We start from the raw sequence: 16,673 nt of genomic DNA, 5'->3' as shown, positions 1-16,673 counted from the left end.
CCCTCTCGGGACCGAATGCGAACGAGGCTTGGCAGAGGAATGCAAGCCGAAGTTATTCGGATTTCGTGGCTTGCGGAGCGAAACTGAGGAGTGAGTTTCGACTACTGCGCTCTAGTATTAACTTTTATCTATTCCTTCTATGGTAATTCATTCTACACGCCGCGTAGATCTAGATTTCCCCGCGTCTAGATCCCGCAGCTGTTCTTCGTAACGATCATCATTCCCAGCCTGTCTATCCGTAATTTTATCTAAGCCATGTCTTTGATTTACGCCTTCCAATTTTTACTGAACCTCGCAATAAGCAGAACCAAGCCACCAGCGAGCATTGAGAAACAAGTGACTTTGACCAGTTAGCGGAGAGTAGAGTGGACGTGGGGAGATGCACTTACTAACGGTGAAGGCCCAGCCGACACCAATGCCATCAATCATGGGGACGACGCCTCCAACGCTCATTGCGCCGAAACTATACTGGATAACGTATTTTCCTGTGATGACTGCGGTTCTATGTGCTGGTCGAACCTCTGAAGACTGTTAGTTGCGTTTCTCTGTCAAAGTCGATTGACCTACCAGCTGCATATGTATTTAGCCCACTGAACGACGCCATGAGTCCAAATCCCTGGATAAACGCGCTGATAATCGGCAGCGCCATACCACCAAGTCTATGATAAACACTCCATCCGTAGAGTAAAGTTCCAAGTGGGAGAATGATGAGCACGCTGACTAGACTGCTGTTTAGGCGATCTTCAGGAATTCTCTGCCCGTTCCGCTTTCGCATATATCGCTTGACGACTATGTCGGAGACTTTCCCGCCGACGGTACTTCCAACGAGAAATCCAGCGCCGGGAGCGAGGTAGAAGAGACCGCTGGAGAGAGGAGATGTGAGATTGAAGCGAGGGTTTATGACGCGGCGGACAGAGGAGAGGAGGCCGTATTGGTTGAAGCCGAGGAGACCGCAGGCGATGTTCTGTAACGTCAGTGTTGTACTTGTTCACTTGGGGGGGATACATACAGCGAGGATGACCTTGGGATACTTAAATTGACAGAAGACGTGCATCGGATTGAAGGTCCGAAGAATCTCTTTGGCAGTTCGGGGACGTGTCGTCTCAGCCAACTTGGGATTCTCAACTTCACTGGCTTTCGGGATGAATAAGAGAGAGAGAATGAGACCAAAGAGACACATGCCAGCCTCAACGCCGTAGATGACTCGCCAGCTGGTGAATGTCGCGATAATACTACCAAGAAGCGGTGCTGTATGTCTTAGTACCAGCTTAATACAACGGCGTTCGGGAGGCTTACCGATTGAATTGAACGACACGCAACTCCCCAGAAAGAACCCAACAGCAGTTCCACGCGACGTCTACAACCATCAGTACAAACCTCCATCCTTCAATAAATACTCACAGGATCAAAGATATCCGCCAGAATAGTCTGCCCAGCAACCAAAAAGAACGGCCCCGTATTCCCTCCCAGAATCCACAACGTCGCAAACCCAGCTAAGTTCGGCACAGTCGCGCACCCAATCGCACAAACACACAGCACAGCATTCGCAGCAAGATACGCAGACTTCCGTCCGATAATCGTACTAACAGGCAGCCAAATCAGCCCCGACAGCGCCTGTGCTACAAAAACACCCGCGTTGATGGTTGTTATGGTCGTTACGGGGATGTTTAGGTCGGATGCTACTTCGAGCGTGGCGGGCATTATGGCGGTGCTCCAGAATGTCATGGGGAGCGGCATCCAGCATACCACGAAGAGGATGACCCATTTTCGCCAGGTGGGTATTTGGGCTACGTCGTCGTCTATTGCACCGGTTGGAGGGAGCGGTGATGCTGGGGGTGTAGTGAGGGCTGTTTTTGGTTCTGTCATGGTGAGTTAAACGAATGGAGGCGTAACTTAATCAACACAAGTGAAGCAAACGAATGTCAAATTAATCCATTGAAACTGCAATACGAATATTTACCAGAAAGAGTTTTCTTCACCTTCTCAATCTGGTATTTAAAACAATCGTTCCTTGCATCTTGGCTCACTTATAGTGGACCACTATGACTTTTCCCAGCGGTCTCGGACGCCTTTTGTTTCTGTCCGTCTTATTCCCACTCACCTCTCTCGGCGCCAACCGCCAAAACCACCGAGAAGCAGTATTTTCTGCCGAGGTTAGCGCTGAGTCAGCGCGGGAAAGGTAAAATTCTCGCCGATTTCTGTCGGCGTCATGGAACCGACTTTGCTTCTGTATTCTTGGGGAGTCACACGACCACGCAGATCGCGTCGGTACTTCGGTTATCCAATCAGGAAGATATCGGGTGGGTAATTGGTTAAGACTGTGTTACTCGGCCCTGAAGATCACCTGTTTGTGCAAGGTCTGAGACAATGGCGGATCATCAGAGTGACTCGGATAAAGAGGATGTTGGGTCGTCGACTGTTACGCCGTTGAGTCCCGGGAAACGACAGCGCAAGACGAAATCTACAGCGTAAGAGTCCCTCTCTCACCTACGTTTGAGATCTGACTAATTGATTCAGATGTCGGCGATGTCATGCCAGAAAGGTTAAATGCTCAGGCGGTCAGCCCTGTGAAAACTGCCGTCAAGCAAGTAAAGGCGCTGAATGCTCTTATCCCCGAAAGAACCGTCTCGTCAAAGTAAGCCAACAGTACGTCCACCGCCTCCCTCTTAATACTCTCATGTTCATCAATTGGCACAGATACATTGACGATCTAATCGCCGAGAACCAGCGTCTTCGTCAAGATGACGCTAAACCTCGGCCTGAGCCCTCCATCCCCGATGTCTCAAGCACCGAGACGTCCTCATCCCTACAGGGCACACTCCTCGAGGAACGACCCTGGTTCTTTGACATGAACGTTTTGCATACCCCGGTCCTCATCGGCGAAGCTTCCGACGCTGCGTTTGCCACGCGTTTTAGGCAGGCTATTTCTGAACCGGGGCATAGTCACATCCCGAGGGTTAACTACGCACCTGATGAGAGGTTGCTTGCCCTTTCGGATCAGGATTGTCCGTGGCCGATACCATCTAGGGCACGGTTGCTTGTTAATGTTGCATTGAAGTATGTTAGTAGGACTTATTATATTGTGAGGAAGAGTCAGATCCTGGAGGGGCTGGAGCAGACGATTCTGAACCCTCATTCGGCGGATTCGCTACTGAGGAGTAAACTTTGGGTTTTGTTTGCGATTGGGGAGATGTACTCTACGCGTACGGCGGCCAAGGATAGGAACTTTCCGGGTATGGCATACTTTGCCCGCGCGACTCGTATTCTTCGCATCATCAGCGAAAGACCTCGCATTGATGCCATTGAGATCCGTCTTCTTCTGGTAAGTCTCTAACTTCTTTATGGGAACAAACTGACATTCCAGTCTTTCTACTCCCTCGCCCTCAACCGTCGTTATACAGCCTACGCCCTCGCCGGCTCATCAGTCCGTCTCTCCGTCGTAATGGGTCTTCACCTCAACGTCCCCGAGTCCCAACTCCGCGACGCCGGCGCCCGCGAACATAGAAATCGCGTATGGTGGACTGCTTATAGCTTCGATCGCATGTGGGCTTCTCGTCTCGGTCATCCCGTCGCTATTCAAGACGATGACATCGAAGTCGATCTCCCCACGGATCCAGTCCTGGACACACCCTCGGATGACTTTGCCGACTCCTCGTATTTCATCGCGGGTCTGAGACTCGCGAGACTGGCAGCGAAGGTGATTAATGCGATTTACACAAGGAGACCGCAGCAGAAAACACTCTCGCAGAGGGTTCAGGAGGCGTTGAGGGATCTGAGGGCTTTTGTGGAGGAATTGCCACCGCATCTTCACATCGAACCGACTGATGCACCCGAACCAAGTCCAAAGCCTCTGTCACTACACCTGTACTTTAACCAGGTCGCCATAACTGCGACGCGCCCTATTCTTCTGCATGTTCTCAGGACTCACGTCTCAGCATGGGACACTCAACCTCGCACGGAACCTCAAATCCCCGTATCGGCTATGACACTCTCCGAAGCGTGTATCCGCTGCGCGCGTCACTCATGCCGCCTCCTAATCGACTGCTGGATCGACGGCTCCTTCGCAACGTTCGACTACTTCTACACGCAATATCTCTTCTCATCCGCCACGGTTCTCGCTATCTCAAGCCTCATCGACGGAAAGGAATGTCGCAGTGATAAAGAGCAGTTCGAGTCAGCGGCGCAGTTTCTGCATCAACTGAAAGAGAATGGTAATTTTGCGGCGGAGGAGTTTTGTCGACATGTTGATGCTATGAAGGTTTGTATGAGGGCGCTTGAGGCGAGACGGGGACAGTTTGTGGTGCAGGATACAGGGCTGTTGGGGCTGGATGTGTTGAATCCTACGGCGGGTATGGCGCTGTCGGAGCCGTCACTGCAGGAGTTGTTATCACAGCCGGTTCTGGATTTGCAGTTTATTGATGCGTCGATGTATCAAGATGGAGCGCAGGGGTTGTATTGGCCTGATATTAGTCCTGAGAGTTGGAGCGCTAGCGGATGGACTCCTGGTGGTTAAAACTTGGAGACGTAGTATATCATCTACTGATACTGAGCAATCTTTGTCGTGTTTACTCATCTCTTAGTTACGCTTCTTGAGAAATGGTATGTAGTGGAGGGTATGTCAATGCTCGCAAAAGGGGCTTAGTGCGGATATCTTTCTGTAGATACAGTCTATGATATATCTATGTATTTGTGTAAACCAACTCCATTGTCTTGACAGTAATATGAGCCAAGCGTTGACTAGTCCCCTAAAGGACCGAATTGCGTATTTCATCCCTTCAAGAAGGATTGTGAGCCTTGTCTGTTCGTATGAACAGTGTCAAGACTTGCCATTCATTCCTCTCACCAATCAAGTCCACAATGCTCTCAAAGAACTCACAGAGAATGAATCATGAACAACGTTTCTGGTCCATGACCTCTGCCACTGCCAACTCTTTGTTGCATTGGCCTCACAACTCGTTGACTGTGTATCTGACAGTCTCTTTCAGCTGTCAGCTCCCCAGGCTGAACAAGACTGCCAGTCACAATGGAACAATGACTGTCGTTCTCGTTACCAGTGGCATTATTTCCTACCACTGTTAAATGCTATCCACATCGAATATCCCAATAAATACTTCCCTTTGGTTGTTGATCCTACTCTCTTCTTTCCTCCTCACTAACCTCACAACATCTCAACCTTTGTCTTCACATCAACTCACAACAACTATCAACCTCACATTCATACCCCAAACTAACATAAACACAACAATCATCCCTCCCACTACCGACAATATGTCTTCTCTTTCCACTGCCTATCCTACTGACGGCGAGGTCATCGACATTGGTGGTTCTTCCATCAACCTCACCTTTGTTGACGATCAGCTTCCCAAGGCCTTCCTTGGCAAGGGTGACTTCCCCAAGGAAGTCGCCTACACCTCCGGAATGGAGAAATGGAACGCAATCGCCGATAAGTCATACCAGACTTCCGATGAGATGGCTATTATCAAGGCCACCGCCAAGCAGGTCGTTCAGCAACTCAAGTCCGGTACTCACATCGTTGACCTCGGCGCTGCTAACTCCAAGAAGTTTGAGCCCTACGTCCACGAATTCATCTCTCAGGGCAAGGAGTGCGTCTATGTTGCTCTCGATCTGTCTCATGCCTCTCTCGTCGAGCATATTGCCAAGGCTAAGGCTACCTTCCCTGGTGTGAAGTGTATTGGTCTCTGGGGCTCCTTTGAGCAGGGTGACGTTTATTTCAAGCAGACCCGTCCTACTGCTCGTCTCTTCCTGTCTCTTGGCAGTATCTTCTACAACGCTCCCGACTCTATGGCCAAGGATCGTTGTGTCGAGTTCAAGGGTCACATGGCTCCTGTTGATCGTCTCATCGTTGGCCAAGATGGACCTACCGGCGCTGAAGCCAGCCAGACCCACGCTGCGTACAACACTGTCGAGTACGACGCTTTCTTCACCACTTATCTCCAGGGTCTTCAGGATCACGCTGGCATTGTTGGTGCTAACCCCAAGACTGCTTGGACTGTCGTGAGCAAGCTCAACAAAGCTATGCATTACTTCGACGTCACTGCCAACCACGACATGATCTGTACCAAGTTCGATATCCATGTCGCCGCGGGAACTACTTTCAAGATGTTCAAATCTTGGAAGCGATACGAGGGCGAGATTCACCAGCTCACTAACGAGGTTGGTCTCAAGATCGAGACTCTCGGCAAGGCTGAGAAGTCCGGAATGCGTCAGTACATCATCAAGACCGCCGAGAACTAAGTCCACTGCACCAGTGTGATCTCACCCCCATGTCTTTGTTTTTCGGAGTTTGGTAAAAGTTGTCTGAGCTTGGAATGCCAGACCGAGTGCGCGAGTAGACGGAAAAGTCCCCCACTCATGGTTGTTTTTGTTTTTGATGTTGTTTACCTCTTGACTTGATAGAGTCTTGGGAAGGATTTGTCTGAGCTCAGCATGCCGGACTACCAGTGACGGAGATCCTGGGAATTGCGATACACAGGACGGAATAGACGAGATATCTAGATTAATAATCCATTGGTCTTCTGTCAACCCTTTTTGCATTTGTAGAGTGATGTTCATCTCCTGTTTCTTGAAGCTAAGCTCTCTTGATACTGACTTGATGGTTCCGCCATGATCCTGGTGTGCACAAATGAAGCTGAGGTGGGAGACTAATCATTGTTTCTTTGTAGTCTAACTTGTCCTCTCCCTACTATCCTACATCATCATACCAACTCTTCTTTCCCCCTTGGGACTTTTCATCCATTCAATCTATATAGAGCGAAAGTTTCTTACAGCTCGGCATTCTCGAAGTCATCGTCATCCTCGTCCTCAACATACTCCTCCAATCTCTCCTTGAGCTCCTCAACACTAATCTCACCTTCCATCTCAGAAGGATGCTCACCTTTTCTATGAGGCGGAATGGGAATGGTCTTGGGAACCTGGATAACACCATTCTTACCAACAGCATCATTAAACCCAATAACATTATGCCCATTCAGTACAATCGTAGTCCAGCTCTTGAAAGTGTGAACATCAACACCAACACTCTTCTCAAGAAGAGTCGGGAGCTCAATATGGAAGTCATCGCCATGGCCATAAAGCTTCTTCGACACCTTCTCGTCCCCGTAGTAGACCTCATCACTGTAGAGAGTAATGTTGGGAACGATCTGGTACTTGAGAAGGGCCTTGAGATATTTCTTGCCTGTCTCAGTGTTGAAGAGGAACGCGTTTGCGCGGGGACCCAGACGGCGCCATGCGTCGTTGGAGGGAGCGAAGACAGTGCTGCCGACCATGGGGATGTTGTGGATGTACTTGACGAAGTCGGTCTTTTCGAAGGCGAGCAGAAGAGTTGAGAATTGGGTCGGGAAGAGGCTGATCTCCTTACCAATGAAGGGAGGAGGGACCAGGATTCTGTTGACGGCGTGGATGATGCCATTCTTGGTTTTCTGCAGCAGTCAGCGAAGATCAGTTTATCCAATGGAATATACTTACAAAGTTGACTGCGATGACCTTGCTGTACAGATTAACCCTCACTCCAGAAAATCCAACACTGGTACGAAGACGCTGAGGCTTATCGCCAAGCAGAGGTTCCTTCAGAGTCGTAGGAATAGTATGCGTGAAGAGGATTCGCGACGCAGGATACTCCCCAACACCAAGATGGTAGTTAAGAACAGCCTCGACGAACTCATCACTAGGCTTATCCTTATGATGGTGAGGAATATGCTCAAATGCCTCATCAGTCGGGACAAAGAGCGTGTAGTTTGCATCAGTGCTGTTAAGCAACTTGCCAAACTTCTCGTGCTTCTGAACAAGCTTGAAGAACTTCTTGGTGTAGTTGCTCTTGGCGATGAGTTCATATGTCGTATGATCGGTAAAGTCACCGCCCGTCCGGCCAAAGATATCCGCAGACTCGTCGTCGTCTACATCATCAGCGGGGAGGAAAGCCTCTTCATCCTGGAGTCTGTTGTGGATTGCGGCCGTGAACTCAGTCGAGAGCTGCTCAGTCGCTTCATCAAGAGTCTTGCGAAAGCGCGTGGGAATGTCTTCGAGGCTTTGCTTCAGATCATCCTTCCAGGTGTTGAACGCGTCCAAGCCCTCGGGGATGACGAAAGCTGAAGTGGCCGTAGCCAAAGTAAGAGCCAAAAGAGACCTCATGATGAATCAATCACTCGATGGAAACAGAAATGACAATATCAAGCCACTCCAACGTCCTTATCAAGATGAGAAACGGTCAATGATGCTCAGACTTTATATCGATCTCACGTCTATGACGGACTAATGTTGGCGTCATCAGCTATTTTACCCCGCATGGGATGTAAGAAAAGATGACGTGAGCTTTCAGGCTAAATATGTCTCATCCTTTTTGTCACCATCTACGCTCGGCTTCTTCGGTGTCCATGGTCTGACGTGAGGCAAGGGTGTTGCGAAACGCAAATAATTGGGCTCATCGTAAACGCAGCCATTTCATTGGTGAGATGACGCGTTGAGCATGTCGCCTTTTGGCGGATTGATGATGTGTACGCGTACAACGTCTCGGCGGTTTGGCACGTATTACCCGAGCACGTTTCATCTTAATCGCGGATACTTTGTGAGTCTGAATTACACAAGGTCATTGTGAATTGTAGGCCACGTTTAACTGCCAGCGACATTCTCTTGATCCGTCTTTCCAGCCTCATCAACAGGATCCAAGTTTCCTTTCGAAGGCCCCATTACACAAATACCCTCGCGTGAGAACCGACTTCCGTGAACAGGACAGTCAAAGCTCTTCTCAGTAGTGTTCCAGCACACGACGCCTTTCATATGGGGACACAAAGCGCTGTACTGCTTCACGTTACCCTCTTCGTCTTTGTACACGGCGATGGGCTTTGATCCGGCCTGAAAGACATTAGCTTGTGCACGTACGATAATAACAAAGGGAAATTACCTTGTTCAATACCCCGCCCATTCCACGACCGAGATCTTCAATGTCTGTGATGTCGTATTGTAGGAAGCGCTTGTACTGCGCGTTGATCTGCACGTCGTGGGCGATCATGCTGGGGAGGGACTTGACCATTGATGCGATGCGCTTGGGGGAGTAGATGTCTGCCCATGGGTTCTTGTTGCCGTCGATTTCGTCTGCGATCAATCGCCCAGCCAAAACTCCATGCGTGAGACCGTCACCTGAATCACCAGTGATGATGTAAATGTGATCGTTTCCCTGGTTCTTACCAATGAACTGCATGAAATCAACAGGTTCAAAGATCTGGCCACTCCAGCGGTAGTCAATAGACTTGACCTGTGAAAACCTCTCACGCGTCCACTTCTCAAGTTCATCAAATTCAGTAGTCGTATCTTCCTGTCCAACCTTGTGATCACACCCTCCCACAACAAGATAATCATGCTCATCATCACAAGCAGTCAGTCGAACATACTTATACTCCTCTGCCTGATCATATAACAGACAATCCTCAATAGCGCCTTTAGGTATACGCGCAGCGATACAGTAAGAACGTATGAACTCCATCTGAGCGATGACGCTGAGCTTCTGGAGGGGAACGCAGGTTGCTTCGACCGCGTTGTTGCACTTTACAGTGTAGCCATCTGCTGTCGAGACATTGACAGATTTGTTGCCGATGCCGAGAATCTCAATGCCTTTTTCTTCAACGGCCATGACGCGCGTTTGGTCGAAGCAGCGGAAGTTGGGCTGGGCCTTGAGCCAGTTGAGGATGCCGTTGAGATACTTTGTTGGATGGAATGTTGCTTGGTCTTTGATAATGAGACCGCCGCGCTGGTCAATTGCTCCATCCCAGCCACGAACGGTCAGTGATTCCTACACCAAAGTTAATCGCAGATCAAGAATCAAGATGGGTGAGAAACTTGCATCAAATCTAGCATCAATGCCGAATTTACTCTGAGCTGCCTCTTCCTTACGAAGATCATTCATCTCATCCTCATGTTCCTTTGTGTCCTTTGTAGAGTACTGAGAAACCTCGTAAGCCGGAAGCTTGCGGTACTCGCACTCGATACCAAGCATCTGAGAGATCTCTCCTACACGATCTCTTCCCCAGGCGTGACTCTCAGCGGCAACTCTGGCGCCTTCATCACCGTGCTTCTTGGCAATTTCAGTATACCCATCGTCAAGATCATTGGTCAAATGGCCGCTAGTCCGGCCTGTCTCTCCAGAAAGTACCTGACGAGCTTCCAGAAGGACGACTTCGCGCCCTCGGGTGACAAGCTCATAGGCTGTAGAAATACCGCCGATGCCAGCACCAACGATACAGACGTCAGTCTCAATGTCTTGGTTAAGCATGGAGAATGATGGGCGGTTAGAAACGGGGTCTTGGTGAACCCAGACTGAGTCCGTAGCGCCAGAGGTATGAAAGAACTGTTGCGACTTAGAGGTTGCCATTGTAGATTGACAAGCTCTGAATGATAGCTGGACTGTGCAGCGGCGTGAGATGCGAGAGACTCGGAGTAATGCTGAGGCCAGTGAGAAGAGCATCCTAGGAGGTATGAGTGAAGTCGAGTCTGCGAGAGGACTGGAGTGAGCTCAAGAGGTTTATATCATTGCAATGCATGAACTGAGATAGATGATGAACCGTACCACACAAGACACGGACGAATTGAATCAAGCTGATTGCCAATCGAGATCATTTCAGCTGCAAGTCAAGCCAGGGACATGCATCTCGCTCCAATAATTGTCGTGGCTTGTATTACACCGCCTCAGCTTTCACATCACGAAATCGTCACTATTTCCATTACATTTCCCGTGCATGCAATTCGGTAGCAATTCGCGGAGCATTTAGTCCTACTGCGCATCATTGAGCCTGAGATGTGAACACTGTGACGTTGAAATGTCTTGGCCGTCATGTCAACGTCAGAATGATGACTCCGACAACATCGCAAGCAAGCCACAGCTCATAATCTCCATGTATATACCATAAAGCCCATTTAAAGCAAATAATAGTTCATGTTGAAGTAAATAATATTGACTGGCGGGATGTTGCCTTCTTATAGTTGCTGTCGTGGTTGGGTATCACAACTTGATCATGACAATGTATAGAAATGCTACTCAATGGGTCACGGTGATGTATGACGACTAACATTCATCAGTTATTCATGCTTTCTTCTCTCCCCCCATATTGTTCTGAACCGTTCCCCCAATGCTTCCCTCTGTAGTGAATTGCTTCCCGATCACGCCCTCCTTATCAAAGGGACCACCGATCTTTTGAGCGGTACCTCCAATAGCTCCATTCTCTGAGATAAACATTAGATTTGATCTTGCTGATCAACTTGCAACCGTCGTACCTGTGAACTGCTTGCCAACGCTACCTTGCTCATCCATGGCCTTGGGCACAGTATCGGTGAGGTCGGTGACAGGCTTGTCTGACATTTTGAGAATAGAGATTAATAGGCAAGTAGACTGAATTGTGCAGGTGGCCGTCGTGACAATAGTAAGTGATGGTTGTGATATTGACGGCCGATTAGTGTAGCTTCCGCGTCTGACTCTTTATAGCCATTATCGATCTATGATGTCATGACAAGCCATGATATCATCTACACGGGTAAGATCTAGAATTTAGGCCTGTCAGATCAATTATCCGATCACTGACGCCTAGATCAGATGGTGGTTGCGGCTATGAAGTCATGAGGCTGAATGGCTGTAGCATACTTGTTCATATCGGCAATCAGGAGCGAATCCTGTGAGGAATCACCTGTAGGTAGAGAGGTCAATTAGAACAGTAGAGTGAGAAGAACAGATCTGGTTTATAAGAGAGGACCTTTAATTGATACAACTGCTGTCGGTGTGTCCATAACAGACAGCTATATGATAGTTCTGATCGTGGACAATGGGCGAACAGACTCAAACGTGAGATTCCTCAAGGCATCGCATTTGTTATAAACACAGCTGTCAAAAGTTTCCGATGACTCGCAGGGTCTAGTTTCAATGAATAAAGAGATGTATAGCTTCTGGACACCACTTTAACACCAAAGGACTAACATGACCATCTCCGGCGTCCCGCCACCATCCGTCCAGCAATACCTTACATCAGACATCAGTATCCGTGATGATCCGCCCCTCAGAATCATCAGCATAAGCATCAACCTTGGTGTCGGCAAACTTCCTGGCAGCAGTCTTGTTGGCGAACAGAATATCGATCTCCTCAAAGGTTCGGTCCTTGTACATGTTAGCAGACCATCATCATCCGCCCAACCAAGTGCATACCTTTGTTTCCGGGAGGCGGAAGTAGGCCCAAGTGAACGTCAACAGAGAAAGTCCAGCCTGGATAATGTCAGAGAAGAAACAAACATGGACACTTCGGTGCTCACCCAGAAATAGCCGACTTTACCCTTCCAGTTACCCTCAGTAGGATTTATCATGTAGGGGCCATACGTGCCATTGAGAATTTGCGAGATGTAGTACGCGATTCGAGCAAGACAGATACTCTTACTGCGAACACTAACGGCAGGAATCTCCCCGATGATGGCGTAGCAAACGGGTCCGATGGTAGCGTAGAACACGATTTCCCAGATCAGTACAACGCCAGCTTGGCCGAAGCTAACAGCTTGAGTCTGGGGCACGCTGGCGAGAATGCCGATGATGAGCATGAGAATTGTACAGATGCCACAGGCCCAGACATACAACGCCCTTCTGCCGATGCGGTAGATGAGAAACCAAGAGATGATGACGCCAACGGAAGCGAGGCCGAGTGCACCGGTCGCAAATTTAAAGGAGTTGCTTGCGTCAACGCCGGCTTGAACGAAGAAGTACGTAGGTGTACCGCCGATACCAACGCCAGTTGTGTTCTGCGCGACAAAGACAAGACAAACGATCTCGGTGCGTCGAAGATTGATGCCCTTGAAACAGTCGAGGTAGCTGGAGCCCTTGGTATGTTCACTCTCGATCTTGTTGGTGTGGACAATCATAGCAAGCTGCTTGTCGAGATCCTCGTCTGTCTTACTGCTCTTGGCCGAGATACGTCTCAGAACACCCTTCGCTTCATCGAGACGATTCTTCTTAGCGAGCCAGTATGGAGATTCGGGCGTGAACCAGAGAATGATGATGAGGGGAATAGGCCAGATCCACTGAATCGCGAAAGGCAGGCGGTATGCCCATTGGGTCGAGTTGTCGGAAAAGCTGAACAAGACGCCAGCAGCGAGGAGCTGACCGAGCGCCCAGCAAAGACAAACATAGTTGGCGAGATAGCCCCGAAGAGCCATGGGACAGATCTCTGAGGCATACGCAGGAGCCATAGTTGCGAAAACGCCCCAGGGTAAACCACAGAGAATGGATCCTGCCAGAAGCATCGGAAGATTATGTGCAAAGAAAGTAATAAAGATGAATCCCGTAACTGCAACAAGAGACGCAACAAGCGTCCGACGATATCCAAATCGCTCCGTAAGCCAACCATTAGCAAAAGCACCAATAATAGTACCCACGGCAGTGCCATTCCCAAGACCAGCCTGCCATGGTCCGGAAATCTGATATCCGAGCTTCTCGCCGTACCAATCACCATACGCTTTCTGAAAGGCCGGCTGAGCAATGAGATTGCCGATGAGGACAATGTCATAGCCCTCCATGATGATGGATGACGATAAGAGGAATGACCATGCTATAGCACCCGGGTAGGCTTTTATGGCTTCCCAGAGGGACATATTGCGGTCGATGGAGGCGCCTTGCTCGCCTTGGACGTGGCTCCATTCTTTCTGTGAGGTGACATCTTGTTCGATGTGGTCGGCGTTTTGTTTCTCGTCGAGAGACATTGTGAAGAATGGTTGTGAGGGTGAGATGGAGGGAATTGAAGGATCGTCGCGTGTTTAAGTAGCATCGTGCCAAGATTGTCACCCCATGGGGATAGAGTACGAAGATTAGGTTTGAAGATCTTTGCGGGGGATTGTTTCTAATTTCTTGTCCAATTGGAGCTGGTCTCCCACCGGAGAGTAAGTGGGGTCAGTTCACGAATCGCGACATCACGAGTCAAGACGCTCCGGCGGAAGGGAATGGCTCTTGAATTGGATTGGCATTCCAAGACTCAACTCATCAACCAGAACAATTGAGTATCTCCTCATCGCGACAATTTTCGCATCCGACCGGGGTTCCCATTGAAGGCTTAGTCCCAGTTTCTTCCTGGGTATATACCTCTTAACACTTCACCTTACACTATCAAGCAAGCAAGCGCCCATACCCTCGCCAAGATGCCGGAAGAGTACATGTCCATGCTGAAAAGCCTGCCGTCGGAGGTCGACAAAGTCAAAGACCCTGTTGTCGGGGTAGCAACGGTAGACGTCGCCGTGCGAACAGGACGGCCTTGTCATCTCGCCTCTGGCATCCTGTACGGAATACCAGATAGACCTGATCAGATACCAGATTACTTTTACAAAGACATTGGGTTCAATTATGGTCGCGGCGGAGGATCTCAGTTACCCGGAACGAAAGGCTACGCCGTTAGTCTTCAAGACTACGAGGTAAATTGCCTCCGAGAATGTTTGGTATATGTATTGACACGATTAGGCTCGATTTGCTTCGGCATTGAGTAACTATAGGACTACTCGAAAACACGGCGGGGAGTTTATTTACTTGCTTCCTGCGGCTTGGGGTGCTGATGGTGGACAGTCGGAACGCTTTGCGTACCCTGGAGATGACAATGATTGGACAAGTTGGGATGCATTTCTTGAACGGACGCTTGATGACGTCAAGAAATCTCATATGATTGAGGGCCTTGTTGTCGATATCTGGAATGAACCGGATTTGAGCTTCTTTTGGAATCGTTCGATGGAGCAGTGGTTGGAGCTCTGGACTCGTTCGTTCAACAAGATTCGGTATGTCGCTCCTAAGGTACATGAACTTCTTCTAACATATTCGAAGAGAAGTACTGCCGACTACTCGCATCACTGGTCCAAGCATGTCAGCCATTCCTTCAGCATCGCATGAGTGGTGGTCGGCTTTCCTGTCTCGCTGCAAAGACAGCCTGCCCGATCAATGGTCCTGGCACATGGAGGGCGGTGACGAAGCAGTTACCATGGCGAGCTCCATGGCCTCATTCCACGATCTGTTATCCAAGCACGGCATTCCTCTCGAAAAAGCGCAAGATGTGAACATCAACGAGTATGCTGTTTATGGAGAACAGGTTCCTTCTGCAGGAGCATGGTGGATCGCTGGTCTTGAGCGAGAGAATGCACATGGCCTTCGGGGAAATTGGGCTATTGCTGGAGCCTTGCATGACTTTATGGCTGGTAAGTCTGTCAAACATCGCCGTGGTTTAGATACTAATGAGGTCAGGTCTTTTGAGTAAGCCGAACGGGAGTGATGGTAGCTACAGGATTGAGGGCGAAGGCTACTGGCCGACTGCTGAGTATCAGGTCTACAAGTACTACGCCTCCAGCATGAAGGGTCAACGTCTGAAGACTACTGCTAGTTCAGATGGATTGCTGGACGTCTATGCGACTGTTGAGGAAGATGTTGTGCGGATATTGGCTGGTACTCGTTCAAGACCAGGGAATTGGTCGACTGATGTAGTTGGCTTGACAGATGATACACGAGTCAAAGTCAAGACATTGGCGTTTCGTGTTGTTGACGGGGATAAGTTCAAGTGTGTTGATGGCCCGCTTGATCTTGAGGAGAGGGAAGAGGTCGTGAAGGAAGGAAAGTTGAGCTTGAAGATGAAGCATCAGGATCCCACGACGGCCTTTGCGTTCGAATTGGCGATTATAGAGAGACGATGAGAAAAGGCAGGTCCGGGCGTACACTTATAAGTTGTTGCTACATCTCTTAACTTTATCAGGATCTTGTTAACCCTCAGGTAGAAGTAATGCAGTGTGTAGATATGCTCTCTTAACACTTCTTACCTATTGCTTCCTGCCTAGTCTCTTACATCCACTTTGTATAAATAGCCGTCGAGCATCGTCTGGCCCTCATACCCTCTCTGGCTGCATTAGGCTGTGGGAACCATGGAGTTGGCCAGTTTAATTCTCATCAGCCATAAGCAAGCATAAACCGATATGAGAATGGTCTTTGTCTCGCTGGAGCAGCACGGGGAGCATGTTAGTGACGGTAGAGTACCAGTCATTCTATTCTATGAAGAGGCAACCAACGAGCTTCGATAAAAAGGCCATAAAACAACATATCCATAGGTTTCGATGACAAAGATGGAAGAATCTGGCACGGCCGGGTTCTGCGACTTCAGCACCCTGATCGAACTTTGCCGAATCCGAGCTCAGCCTTTGCGTTTCGTCTCTCGACGTTCGTATGCGTGACCGGACTTGCCATGTCATCGGATTCCAGTTATCCTCGATTGCCGTAAAACCATGCCAGGAGTGATCCAATTCAATCCCATTTGTATCTAACAGGCCTTCGCTCGGGCGCGTGGTTTGTTCAGATCCGGTCGACGAACCAGGTGAATCGGGCTTAGGACCACCCTCGGTCGGTCAGCAGGTTTCGGCGGCGTGGGTGGTTCGGGAAGCGATCCTAGAGCTGTCCAAAGCACTAAGCTAATTGAACTGTTCATAGGCATCGCTTGCATCGTCCTGGATCTATCGGCGGGCTTCACGGCTGTGAATAGCGTGCCCGGGTCGGAGAGCGGTAGCGGAGTCATCACAAGATCTAGAAGTGCCATTTGCAGTTAAGGCTTGTGGCTGAGAGCTTAAATTAGCAGAGAGAAGTTAGCTACATGATATTCATCTACAGCAATATAAATTTTTCC

General features: G+C 49.3%; 8 protein-coding genes across 8 annotated transcripts; 3 read left to right on the top strand and 5 right to left on the bottom strand.

Moving 5' to 3' along the window:
* Window positions 1-266: 266 nt before the first annotated feature.
* FMAN_08539 (uncharacterized protein) lies at window positions 267-1,866 on the bottom strand (the record flags this gene model as incomplete). The annotated part of the gene is made up of 6 exons (XM_041835155.1): window positions 267-340; window positions 390-521; window positions 568-964; window positions 1,010-1,248; window positions 1,297-1,357; window positions 1,402-1,866. The coding sequence occupies 6 exons, from the start codon at window positions 1,864-1,866 to the stop codon at window positions 267-269; spliced, it is 1,368 nt and encodes a 455-aa protein (XP_041685347.1).
* A 501-nt stretch (window positions 1,867-2,367) lies between these two features.
* On the top strand, window positions 2,368-4,513 carry FMAN_08540 (uncharacterized protein; the record flags this gene model as incomplete). Its single annotated transcript, XM_041835154.1, has 3 exons — window positions 2,368-2,468; window positions 2,518-3,322; window positions 3,365-4,513. 3 exons carry the CDS (start codon window positions 2,368-2,370, stop codon window positions 4,511-4,513), a joined length of 2,055 nt encoding a protein of 684 aa, XP_041685346.1.
* Window positions 4,514-5,268: 755 nt separating this feature from the next.
* On the top strand, window positions 5,269-6,255 carry FMAN_08541 (uncharacterized protein; the record flags this gene model as incomplete). Its single annotated transcript, XM_041835153.1, has 1 exon — window positions 5,269-6,255. The coding sequence occupies one exon, from the start codon at window positions 5,269-5,271 to the stop codon at window positions 6,253-6,255; it is 987 nt and encodes a 328-aa protein (XP_041685345.1).
* Window positions 6,256-6,782: 527 nt separating this feature from the next.
* FMAN_08542 (uncharacterized protein) lies at window positions 6,783-8,148 on the bottom strand (the record flags this gene model as incomplete). The annotated part of the gene is made up of 2 exons (XM_041835151.1): window positions 6,783-7,439; window positions 7,486-8,148. The coding sequence occupies 2 exons, from the start codon at window positions 8,146-8,148 to the stop codon at window positions 6,783-6,785; spliced, it is 1,320 nt and encodes a 439-aa protein (XP_041685344.1).
* A 477-nt stretch (window positions 8,149-8,625) lies between these two features.
* On the bottom strand, window positions 8,626-10,381 carry FMAN_08543 (uncharacterized protein; the record flags this gene model as incomplete). The annotated part of the gene is made up of 4 exons (XM_041835150.1): window positions 8,626-8,868; window positions 8,918-9,153; window positions 9,202-9,802; window positions 9,854-10,381. 4 exons carry the CDS (start codon window positions 10,379-10,381, stop codon window positions 8,626-8,628), a joined length of 1,608 nt encoding a protein of 535 aa, XP_041685343.1.
* A 708-nt stretch (window positions 10,382-11,089) lies between these two features.
* On the bottom strand, window positions 11,090-11,365 carry FMAN_08544 (uncharacterized protein; the record flags this gene model as incomplete). Its single annotated transcript, XM_041835149.1, has 2 exons — window positions 11,090-11,229; window positions 11,281-11,365. The coding sequence occupies 2 exons, from the start codon at window positions 11,363-11,365 to the stop codon at window positions 11,090-11,092; spliced, it is 225 nt and encodes a 74-aa protein (XP_041685342.1).
* Window positions 11,366-12,022: 657 nt separating this feature from the next.
* FMAN_08545 (putative alpha-glucoside transport protein) lies at window positions 12,023-13,737 on the bottom strand (the record flags this gene model as incomplete). The annotated part of the gene is made up of 3 exons (XM_041835148.1): window positions 12,023-12,151; window positions 12,200-12,256; window positions 12,304-13,737. 3 exons carry the CDS (start codon window positions 13,735-13,737, stop codon window positions 12,023-12,025), a joined length of 1,620 nt encoding a protein of 539 aa, XP_041685341.1.
* A 432-nt stretch (window positions 13,738-14,169) lies between these two features.
* Window positions 14,170-15,696, top strand: FMAN_08546 (uncharacterized protein; the record flags this gene model as incomplete). The annotated part of the gene is made up of 4 exons (XM_041835147.1): window positions 14,170-14,439; window positions 14,486-14,793; window positions 14,840-15,207; window positions 15,254-15,696. The coding sequence occupies 4 exons, from the start codon at window positions 14,170-14,172 to the stop codon at window positions 15,694-15,696; spliced, it is 1,389 nt and encodes a 462-aa protein (XP_041685340.1).
* Between the last annotated feature and the right edge of the window lie 977 nt (window positions 15,697-16,673).

Source organism: Fusarium mangiferae (genome assembly GCF_900044065.1).
Source record: "Fusarium mangiferae strain MRC7560 genome assembly, contig: FMAN_scaffold009, whole genome shotgun sequence".
NCBI classification, from domain to species: Eukaryota; Fungi; Ascomycota; class Sordariomycetes; order Hypocreales; family Nectriaceae; genus Fusarium; species Fusarium mangiferae.
This window is presented reverse-complemented; position numbering and strand designations above follow the sequence as displayed.